Here is a 12,230-nt window from a genome sequence, read left to right on the forward strand (position 1 = left end):
AAACTGTTATAAAATATAGCTCTGAGCAAAAATTGATATTGTTTGAGAAGACAAGACTTCCTTACAAGGGCAGATCGTATGTTTTATCCTTAATATATAGGAAAAAATAGGTCAGAAATCAAAACCACAATAAGGCCCTGTATATTTCAATGGTACACATACTGTACCGCAAGTTATAAAAGAGTATCTCAATATTTTAGTTAAAATCACTTGCAGGGGATCTAACTGGATGTGCAGATTAGTGGTAAAAATATTTAAAATCTCTGTCAACATTTTAAGTCTGCATTTTAGACCTTCGGTCTTTTTGCTTTCTGATTATTTGGAAACAACTTCATCTGAGCTTTTGGTTCGTGTGCCTGCTTGTGTTTTCTTTTGTATTCTTACAGTTGTTCTTCATTATGTTCTTTGACACATTTAAAATTACTAACACTGAACTTTGAGCACTCAGAAATGTGGAGCAATTCCGAGCTTGGCACTCTTCACCTTTACTCTTATGATTGATTTTGATATGCATGCTTCCTTCTCCTTGTTAGAGAGCAGATGCTGTATTCTGTAACCTTCCATGGAAGCGGGATAGCCGAGGGTCCTCAGTTATTGCAGATTATTTCTTTTCAACAATTTTGTGGTGCTTTAGAGAACTGAAACCAAAAGATGGAGAGTCTGTAGTTTGCTTTGCAACTGATGCAGTTTCAGAGTTCTGCATGCAGGGACTGCTGCTGCTTGATCTCTCCAAGCTGAGTGATGAAGTGGTGTAAGTTTCACCTGTGACAATGACTTTTTAATGTTCTCTGATTCTTTTTAGTGCCCAGTCCAGATACCTTAGTGAATTTCTTAAAAAATACAAAACTTTATCTGGGAATCTGGTTAGTATTAAACAATTTATTCTTGTAACTAAATAACAGTTAAAATGCTTGATGTTAAATATGTCATACTAAGAATTTGAATAACAATGTCTTATTATTTCAGGCTTTTTTAAAGGAAGTTAAAATTGGTAGATATTTTACCTGTGGAGCTTGTGAAAGGATAGGAGGTTCAAAGTCTCAAGAAATTGAACTTTAAATTGTTTGCACTTAATAGCACCTGATTACCTTAATTAATAGAGGAGAAAATATTTTGTTTTACTTTATTTGAATTCTTAGAGTGTTGCAATTATTTATCTTCTTTCTTCATATTTTCATAGTGAAGATAATTAAAATAAAAAGAAAAGGGTCCCATGCTGTTGCCCAGCCCAAGCAGTGGAGAGTTTAGGGGGAGAAAAAAAGATGTTACCACACTTGTTCTTGGCCACATTGCCCATCTAATAGGGATATTTCTCAAATGTTTCATGGGTAGGCATGTAATCTTTTTCTGAACAGAGTGCTGCTTCAGACTGCCCTCTCCTTTCTCCCAGTAGTAGCTACAACTCACTGGTGAATGAGGTGATTCCTGTAGGGGTCTGTAAACACATTTTAGGGTTCCCATTGTGCGCACAGGTAATGATGATATTGTGTAGATGTTAGTTCAAAACAAATAAATATTGTACACAATGCTGCCTTCTAAAAGCCTTTTTGTAAGGACCCTGAACAAAAATCAGAACTTCCCAAAGTTGTAGAAAAATGGGCATTGTGTCTAGTTACGTTTTATCTGACCAAAATACTTGAGCTTTTAAAATTGTTTTGGGTTTTTGCTACCTCCCTTTCTTCCTCTGTTCCCACTGGTGCTGTGTTGTGTGAGTCAGTGCAGTGCACAAGAGCAGCCATCAAAGGCCAAAGCCTGGGAGCAGGTTGCAGCTGGAAATCCAGCCTTTCTGTGTTGCACTTGAGCTCCTGTGGATGCGGCACCTGAGACAAGGCACAGCAGGAATTCCCAGTTGGATACGTGGAGCTGCATCTTATCCTCTTCTGCAAGGCTAACAACATATAAGTAGCCCTTGTGTCTGCTTTATCCAAAGGGTTAGGATTATATCTGACTCTGGTGCAGCTGTGCGGGGTGGAAAAAAGCTCCTTGACCATTACTGCCATTCTTTAATAGTTCTTCAGAGAAAAGCTGATGTCAAAGACTGATTCTTGGCTTTGCATAGTTTGCTCTTTTCTCTTCTTTTCTAACTTGCCCGTAGCTGGTGAAACCTTAAAGAATATGTGAAGGTGATGTGTTTACATCAATAAATGTACAGGGACTTTGTGTGTGTGTTAGTAGTGAATGGAATATCAACACAGAAAAGATAATCCATGATATCACTCTACAGTGCAAATTTTTCAAGAAGGGTTTAAGTTTAGTTTCATTTCTGTGAACCATATGAAAATAGTTTTCCGTGTATATATCCTACCTAGGACACTCTTTTGTAGTTTATAGGATGCCCAGAGCTACTGTAGATATAAAACAATTTCTGGTTATTAGATCTCTGCATCACCAAAATGCAAATTTCACTCCTGAATATGTAGGCCACTTGCTGAATAACCTCAAGAAATATATGGTGAAAATGCTATTTTTCATGTATTCAGATTACCTCCTTCAAAGGTTTTCCTCAGGTTTTTAATATCCTGAAAGTCCCAGTTCTGAGGCAGACTGCAGTTCAAACTTCATTTTCACTTCTCAGAGTGAAGTCATTTAAATAAACAAATAAAAGTGGCACGTCATGTGTAGCTTGTGCCAAAGTACGCCGTGTGCCAGTTAGAATTAATTTTTATGAAACCTCACATATATGAGTTTATAATAACAACAGTACAGATACATATACTTGTCCCTAGCAACATTGCTGACCCTTGCAGTACTTTAAATGTGCACAAGTAAAATCCCAGCACAGTTTTGACCTGTGTTTATTTTTAGTGTTTCGTGAATCACCTCCTTTAGCTGTTTTTTCTATTTTACAAATAAATCTTATTGCTAAATAACACTAGGATATTTGATAGTGAGAATAAAATCTCTCATCTAAATATCTTTTTTTTTTTTTTTTTTTTTTTTTTTTTTTGGGTGTGTGTGTGTGTGAGTAGCCAGATGGAAATGTTTACCCTTTAGAGAATTTTAGATCTGATGTTTTTGTTACGTTTTGTTTCTCCCTGGTAATTGTGTTGGCACTTTGCTGATCTCAAATTGTGTATTATTACAATGGAGGGTGACAATTTGATTGTCTTCAGTTGGAGAAACAAGCAATTTTATATTCACTGAGCTGTCAGGTAGCAGTACCTCACAATACTAAGAGCTCCTGGCAATGTGGTTTGGCACCTATATTTAAGTGCTTCGATGCTTGCATAACCTCTACTGAATCAGAAATGTTTTGCCTGCTAGAAATATTTTTAGGCTTATAGTGTAAGGTTTTTATTAAAAAGACAAATCTGTAACTAAGCTGCAGAGCTATTGTTTTGTGTTACATGGAGGTACTAATTAGGTGCTTTACTGCAACAGGCTACAGGTGACCCTGCAACTAATGCTTCATTTCTCTGTCTACTGAGGTGCTTGGTTTGACTTAGAGATGAGAACCAAAAGTATGGAAAGGTGGGAATAGAAGGCAGGAGAAGGGGAGAGAAGTCTGACTGTATCGATATTTTTGTTCTGAAATGCAGAGAGATGGCATGTGACCCCTCACACCTGTAGGATTGAAAATTAATTGTTTCGCTCATTACATGGAATCTTAAGCAACTTCTGAAAATGTAGGAGGGAAAAAATGTGAGAATGCTGTATCTTGCCATTGTTTCTCATGGAGCATTGAAAGGATTTAATGAACCTTTCAGGAACTTATGCCCACCAGGTTTAAGTGTGGTCAGGAAGATTTTTTGTTATTAAAACAGCTTCTTAACTGGCTTTTTAAGGGGAAAAAAAAAAGTATTGTCTTCTGTGTAAAGTCTCAAAGTCTAAACTTGTTAAAATAAATTTTTCTTAGTACTTTTAGGCATCCTTTATCAGAACCATTTGTATAATCATCCAGATAAACAATTAAATCATTCTGATCCATAAAAATATGTGGATTAATGCTTATTTATAGCAAGCATTGTTTTAAAATTTTATCTTTAAGAATTGCTTTTATTTATATTGTATATTCTCTTACTTGCTGCCTAGAGAAACAAATCCTAATAAGTTGCTGATGGATAAATTCTTGGCACGCTCACTCTTGTTCCCATAATTATTGGTAAAGATAGCTGGGAGTCAGTACTGCTTTTTTTTTTTTTTTTTTTTCTTTTTCTTTTTCCAACAGTAAGAAATTGGATATCCAGAGACACATGGCCCAGTCACAGGACTTTAAAGGCAGCCATCACCGAGAAGCTAATACCAACCAATTAAACAGAGGTGGTTACGTGATGTAACATTATCAGGAGAAACAATTCATGAGTCAAAGCATTCCAGGGCATATGAGCTCCAGTCCAAAGAACAGTCTCAAGCTGTTTAAGTAAAGTGACAGCAATATTGTCAGCTAAATATAAACTATAGAAAATATTAACTACAGTGACCGAAGATGAGCACATCCCAGGTGCTAAATGACTATTCTTTCCCTGCCCTTTACTGCATTCAACGTGGGTTCATTCACCCTAGGCGTTTTCAGAGAGAGCTTCTGTTAGTGGATAAAGAGGATGGAGTATTTAGCCTGCTGAAAAGATAGGTTGTAATTTTGGCATTTTATGAATCCAAACAGACAGTTTTGGATTTTCACTGAAAAGTTCTGAGGGGCTGTGAGGCTGTTTTGCTGCATCCATTTTGATGTTTTCAACAACTAGGTGAATAGACAAGAGCTCATTCCCTAACCCTAACTGTTCACTGTGGCTGCATGGTTGGGAAGGTCACTCTAATGGCAGAACATAAGAAAGAGACTTTCCAAAAAGTTCCAAGGAGCTGGGGTTTTTTTCCTCACATTTTTTTTTTTTTTCAAATGAGAATAAATCCCATAAAAGTTGCTCCCAACTCTCTGAACTCTGAGGAAGTCTGAATCTGAAGTCAAACTTTGTGATTTGGATTAATATCTATTAGCAGAAATGTAATTTGCCTGGATTGGAAAAACAAATGCAAGAATAGCTGAGTGTGTATCTTGGGAGCCGTGGGTGTATTGCTTAGCTCGATGCTTATTTCAGCCAGAGATTTGGGTGCTCAGTTAACATTATAGCTGTCATTTCTTGAATCACATTTGCTTCCACTCCCCCTCCCGCCCTTTTATTTCCAAGGTGGTTCCTGCGATTACCATAAACTCTCTAATCTTGCAATGCTGTTTATGATCTACATGTAACTAATTCTTGTAGAATTCCTGCAGAATGAAGCCGAGGAAGAGCTTGAGGGAGTAGATTTGATTGGCCTGAGGGCTTGCTGTGACTCAGAGCCAGGAACAGAAACCGAGAAATTCTCTCCCATTGCTGCCTTCTCAAGCTATTTGGGCTTTATGCACAGGGATTTATGTTGGGGTGTGGAGCCCCAGGAGAACAAAATCTTTTACTAACTGTTCTATTGTGTTCCTAACTCTCCTTGAAAAGAGAGATGAGATTTCATAATTTTAGAAAATAGCTGTTTATTCTAAACTGGCAGAAAAATTGCAGCATTAGCTTTACAGTGAGTTACGTTACTGGGTTCTGCCTAGAAAACATTGTTTTACAGGGGCCGAGCTGCAAAATATTTTGTCTATTGCCAAAGCACATTCATTTTTCTTTAAGTCTATCTGAACTATAATGCATCTAGTGTACCCCAGAGCTGAGCGCTGATTTGTGAGGGAGGGTCCTGCAACGATGTTTAATGTTATGAGAGGAGTATGCACATTTTAAAAGGTGGGAAGGGATAAGATGCTGTGGCTGATTTTTTTTTTACTTATGAACACCAGGTCAGCATAAAAGTTTAGAAGGAAATGCTTAAAAGATTATGAGTACTTTTAAAAATGCTTGCTTTTAATTTATTTAGTTCTGGAGTCACCAAAGCACTTAGACATGTGCTTAACTTTTTGAAACCGAGTAGTCCAATTTGAAATTAGTGGACTGCTTGCATACTTACAGTTAATCATGCACTTAAGTACTTTAATCTGGCACTTTGGGGAAAAGGAATGGAGACTGTTCATAAAAGCTCTGTAAGCGAATATATTTCTAATCTAATCTGATTCCAATCTACTGTTGGAGCTGTAGACCTGGGTTATGTCTCTGCTGCAGTCACTAAAGCAGGATGAATTAGTCCATCTGAGCACCATGCTACTGTAGTTGGAGAGCTATCAGAAGCAAGCTTGTTTAAAATTAGTTTGGATATCTGAGCATTACAAAGCAGTCATTTATGTGGCTGCAGTGTAGACATGCCTTTAGGTTTATGAATGCTTTGTGAGGGTGGAGCAGAGCAGAAGAGAGAGTCCCTGGCCAACTACAAGTCTGCTTTGTCATATATCTCGTTGTATTGCTCAGTTTATATGTTTTTGAAACAGTGTCTGGGCCATTGCATTGTTGTTATGTGTTGTTATACCTCGCGGCTTGATTCTGAAATGTCTGGCAGCTGAAAGTCCTGGTCTCGCCTTAATTTCTACTGTAACATTTAATCATTTGAACAGTCAACAGGGATGGAAGACTTTTCAGGCTTTGGAGACTTCTCATGTCAGGACTATCAGCTAATTGTTTTGAAAAAGAGGGTATGAATTTTTTGAAGAGTTTGAGACTGTGGAAAAACCTTAGACAAAAAAGTATTAATATTTCTATTTAGAAAGGTATAACACATGCTGGCTGTAGGAAATAAGGAAAATCAATGTTTTGTGAATCTGACTGGCAGTCTTCATTAGGGCAGAGAGAATTTCTTCTCTGGTTTAAAATAAAAAATCAGGTCCTATCTATGGCAAATGAAGCCATAGATACTGTGTTTAGCTTTTTGTAGGTAAAAAAACCCTTAGCAGTTTGATTTTAGCTTTACTACCTCGGTATTGAGGCTGATTGAGGTTGAGGTCCAATCCCTCAGCTTTACTGACCTTTTGATAAATCATCACATTTTGTTTATGTCTCAAGTTCAAAATGAGATAGAATTTATTCTAGTGTTGGAAAATACGAATCAAGATTTTTTTAAAATCTCAAACTTGAGTAGGTGATAGGACTTCAGTTAATTAGGGCCTTTTCCAACCTTTTCTCATCCCCATTAGATGTATTTTCCACCTTTAGTGATTGCTGTGTTCAGCTAATCTGTCAATTTAACCAAAGCAACAATTTCACAATGTAGTTTTCTTTCTGATTGTGTGCTGTGTAATCAATATACTGATATAATGTGAGTGTAATTTCCTCTCTTATTTTATCTCCACTGCACAGTATTATAAATAAACAGCTAAAAAAGAAAAAAGAAAGAAAAGCACCAAACAAATCTGTTGCATCTTCTTTTAAGATTGTACCACTGTAGACACTTGTTCTAGTAAAGTAGAATTGGACCCACTTGATTGCATTTAAATTTTTCATGCTTCAGCAGTTTGTCTGGGAGCACAGTAAAGAAAACCCCCCGAGCGAGGATAGTTTAGAATAATAGAACTTGATTTTGTGTATTATAGCGGCACCATTTGCGCTGCTGTAGTTAGGGTTGTGTCAGCACTTCCATTATAAACCCCTGTTTGCAGGGGTTATAACTAGGGAGATATTTTTTATCAGAAACTTTTTTTTTTAAAATCATTCCAGTGAGTTTAATTGATAATAGCAGAAAAAAAAAGTAAAATAAATCATAATAGAAATTAGTAAATTTCTGATACCTTTTACAAGCCTTATTTATTATGAATATTGATTTTTTTTTCCCCTCTCAGCAGGGATTTTAGCAAATGCATTTTGAATATTTTAAACATAAAATTGGGAAGTTGTTATGGCTTAAAATTTAACTGCTATTCATGCTCATATTTTAACATTGAAATATTTTAACACAACACGCTGTTCTATGGCTTAATTTTATCATAAACATAAACTACTCAAATGGGCCAGAGTCTTCTCCACTGGAATTGAACGAGGCCTTGGAGTTATTGGCTGAACTCTGCCTTTTGACCTCGATGGAATCATGTGTTCAGAATTCTCCCAAATTGCTGGATAACACCCATCAGCAGAGTTTAAATTTGCTCTGCTTTACTGACTGCAAACCCAGGCATAAGTGGACACCCTCAGAAGCCATGTACAAATGAAGTATATTCATCGAAGTATATTCATGTGCTGGGAAAAGAAGGTGGAGGGCTTAACCTAACAGGCCTCTACACCTCTGTCCCTTTAAACCCAATGTTTTAAAACTAACAGCCAAAAAGTTACCATTCAATCTAGTTATTTTAACAAAGCTTTGGAGAACATAGAAGCCAAACACACACCTAAAAATTATGCCACGAGGAGAACAAGTGTCTGGGAGGCCTGCCTGAGCCTGTCTTCCCGGCTCCAAGACTATAGGTGACTGACTAAAGTGCATCATGGAAGGTGTCTGTCCATAACGCAGCAGTGGGGAAAAGGGGTAGGTGGAGCTAGGAAGCATTTGAACCCTGCTCTTGGTCTGTTCTCTTACTCCAGTACAGAAGAAAGTTGCTGGCCTTGGCTTGAGATTATTAGTCAATGAGAATTTGTTGATATAATTTTATTTTTGGTGTTAACAAAGTCCCTCTTCTCTATGTAATAAGCTTAACAGAACTTGAATGGAGATTTTTATTGAATTTTGTTTAAAACATCATGAATAAGAGGAAAGTATATTAGTGTACATGTCAAGGAAAAAATGTTTCCCCTGTAGTGCATTACCAGTAGATAGCTTTGCTGAATGGTCACTTGAGGAAACACCAAAAGCCTGTTTATGAAATAGAGGTGAAGCCTTTCTAGACTAATTATATTCAGCATGTAATTTCTAAACTTCAGTCTGAATTTTGATTTTCAATTAACATTCCCAATTTGAAGATAATTTTCTATTTAATGTAATTGCAGGAAATAATTTATTGGCTGATTAAGACTGAGGGCCCAGCCTTCCTTAAGAAAACAGTCCCTAACAAACCAGCCTTTAAAGCCAACTCGTAGCTTTGGACAGATTCAGCCTATTTTTGCAGCTGCAGAGTTGTGTTTAATTAGGATTGTGCAGTATTATTCATTGGTGCAGTTTGTAGTTGAAATTATTCTTAAGAGACATTTTCATTTCTAGTTTTGTGTCATGATTAATTTATGGTGAAGAAACAGCCATAGCTCTTGCTTTACACAGAAGCTTGTTCAGTATGAAACAGGAATGAGATCTGTTGAGAAGGTGAAAGAAAGGAAAAACCTTTACTGTGACTTCCAGTTTTCATGTCGGGTTTTCAAATTACATAAAGCATGACTTATATTTTTACGCGAGTGATTACATTAACGTTTCTCATTTTAATGAGAAAAGGGAAAGCAGCCCTTTTATTTTATCTTGGATCATAGCAATTATGAGCCAGAACCTTTTGAAGTACACACGATAATGCCGGGTGCTGAACTCTTGGCATGTTGTCTGTAGCATCAAGACAAATTCTTTAGCATAGGAAGAATGTAATGCACGGTTTAAATTCCTCAGTTCTGCTTATTGGCAACACTCATGTTAGACTCCCACTTACACTTAGGCTTCCCTAAAGAAAACACAAACCTTTTTTCCTCCACCAGTATCGAGTTTAAGAGGCAGGATTATCTCTATTTACAGAATAGTTATTCTAAATAGGTATCAGTGTTTTAACATGTTTCAAAGCACTTCAAAGCTTGTAATACTTTCATATTGAACTGTACATAATTAGATTAGTTGATCCTATATTAATTTTTTTTTCCACTGTAGGATACTAAATCTGAACTCCCTCATTAATTGTGAGAAATTTAGCATTAGCTGTTAAATCCTATGTGAAACACAGGCTGCTACATAAAAACTACTGTTTAAATTGGAATTAACTTAATTATTTTTCTTTGCACTTGATATTTCCTTCACTGTAATATTCATGAAAGCATGTGACAGATTTGTAAATTTAACTGTTAGTCTCAGATTTCCAGACCCTTTAATCAGTATTTATTTGTCTGTAGAAACAGTACTAGCAAGTTAATGATTTGCTAATTTGAAAAATGCTCATGTGGTTTCCTATGTTAACTGATTTGTGCATTTTTAAAGAAATGGTATGAAATCAATTATTGTTAAAAAGTAATTAAGGTGAAGATCTTATTCCTTAGTTTCTCAGCAATTTCAGTGTCAAGGATATTCTAAAGTTACTAAAACCTGGGAAAATAGCTAATATATTTTAGCTGTCCCTTTTCAGGTTTATTAATGATTGTTTTAACAGTTGCAGTTAATCTTACTAGAAATTTTAAATGACAGCGTTTTCAGATTTTGAGTTGAAGTCAGTAATATTTTCATCTAAGTGCAGAAACTGTGGCGAAAGCTGTGTTTGCATATGAGATGGTAGTAAGAGGCCATTATTAGGAAAAGGCATTTAACATAAATCAATGCATTTATTCATTGCACTTTTAAGTAATTTAAAGTATTTTGTTGAGCTATATCCCGTACTTCATGCCCAATATGAAAGGAAACATAATTATTTTAGATTTTTAGTTTGAACTGTAAAATGTTTCTAAGGTATTATCCATCCATTCAATAAACCTTTCAGGTTCAGAACACTTCTCATGTGAGCTCCTCGAAACACTTTCTGAAAGGTAAAACCAGGCAAAATTTTGAACAGTTTAAAAGCAATACAGCTTTAAACAAACAGCAAAAGTAATTAGTAAGCAGAATTTAAATGGATTTAAAAATTATTCTCATCTGAGTAGAAAACATCTTCTGCTTGCAAGGAATGAGGTCAGGTGAGCATTATGAGCTCTCTCCTTTAAACGTTTGCTTACAAGCTTCAGGTTGCTCATGGGAGTAAGAGTTTAAAAAATTGAACTCTTATAGAAAATCAACATGAAAATACCAATAAAATCACTATTTTCTTATGGCTGGAGAAAATGATATTGTTTGACAAGTCTAAATTAATAGAATGATGTCATATAACTTAACCCTAACCTTGTCTTGATGTCAAGGAATACTTTTCCTCAGAGTTTGGGATCCAGATCCCCAAACCTGTGCTTTTTCGGGTACTTGTGTTGACTGCACGTGATTAATTTGTGACTGTTCTAGGCAGGTGTGTGATGCACTTAGAGGATTGTTTTGAGCTTGACTGTTTTCACTGAGAACCAATGTTTCCTTTTTGTCTCGTTTTCTTGTTTCGTAGAAGAATGTCTTCCAAGCAGGCTACCTCTCCATTTGCATGTGCAGCTGATGGAGAGGAAACAATGACCCAGGACTTAGCATCACGAGACAAGGAAGAGGGCAACAGTGATCAGCATGCAGCCTCTCATCTGCCTCTACATAATGTAATGCACAACAAACCTCACTCTGAGGAGCTACCAACTCTGGTCACGACCATCCAACAGGATCCCGAGTGGGATGGAGTAATCTCAGCCCAACACAGAATGGTGAGTTTCCCAGTCCTCACAGGGGCTTTCTAAATTTACTGTTGTCAGAGACTGTTCACTCGTGATTGGAAAGACGTGTTCAGGTGTGAAGCTTTTTAAATGTTAAAGTGTTAGCAGTAGATCAACATCATACGGTGTAATTGTAAATTACAATTGTATAATCTACTTAAGTATACAGGTCTCTTTGAATGAGGTCATTTGATGGGTTCACCTTCTGAAAGGAAATGCATCTATTTATCATGTTTTCATTCATACCTTGATTTATGTCATAACCTTTCTAGCTCGTATATTCAAGCATTAATTTCTGACAGGAGGATGTAGCTCACAACTGTTTGTCATCTGCAAAGTGTTGTGCTGAAGGAAGAAACTTTAATGTATTTTTTTTACTTGTCTCTCAGAAACAGGACCTACCAAACCTAGAATATTATATCTTTACACAGCAACAAAGAATCTGGCATTTTAGGTGACACAAACATCCTACTGTGTCTATAGGAAATTGCAACTTTTTGTGGAGGGGAAAGGTGTTTGTGAGTAGCTAGATCACCACTTTGTATACAGGTGATGTTAGAAATGATCAGAATTATTATCCCTATGCTCTTCAGTAGCCTAGATATAATTACTTAGTGGTTGGAATGGGCAGGCTGAATGAAGGCTAAATGGGCATAGCATCTCAGTCAATTTATTTTCCTTGCATGTGTTCCTCAGAAACAGACTTAAGGTATGTGAAGCAGCCAGGTGTTCTGTAAACTTAGAACATTGTAATCCCAGACTCTTTAGAAAGTGACTTTCAAAAATCTTAAATTTAAACAGCTTAAAAAGAATAATCTGCCTTTTCAAAAAAATTATTCCCTATTTCTATTAAATATATATGAGCAGATTTTT

General features: G+C 36.3%; 1 protein-coding gene across 7 annotated transcripts in view; it reads left to right on the top strand.

Moving 5' to 3' along the window:
* The window catches only part of SOX6 (SRY-box transcription factor 6), a 263,665-nt gene that overhangs the window by 20,792 nt on the left and 230,643 nt on the right, over positions 1-12,230 (top strand). For all 7 annotated transcript variants that reach the window (XM_010390825.4, XM_019285347.3, XM_019285358.3 and 4 more), the window contains exon 2: positions 11,105-11,348. In XM_010390825.4, coding sequence (XP_010389127.1) covers positions 11,109-11,348 — 240 coding nt within the window. In that variant the 5' untranslated portion in view covers positions 11,105-11,108. The remainder of the gene's footprint in view (positions 1-11,104; positions 11,349-12,230) is intronic.

Source organism: Corvus cornix, chromosome 5 (genome assembly GCF_000738735.6).
Source record: "Corvus cornix cornix isolate S_Up_H32 chromosome 5, ASM73873v5, whole genome shotgun sequence".
Classification (NCBI taxonomy): Eukaryota; Metazoa; Chordata; class Aves; order Passeriformes; family Corvidae; genus Corvus; species Corvus cornix.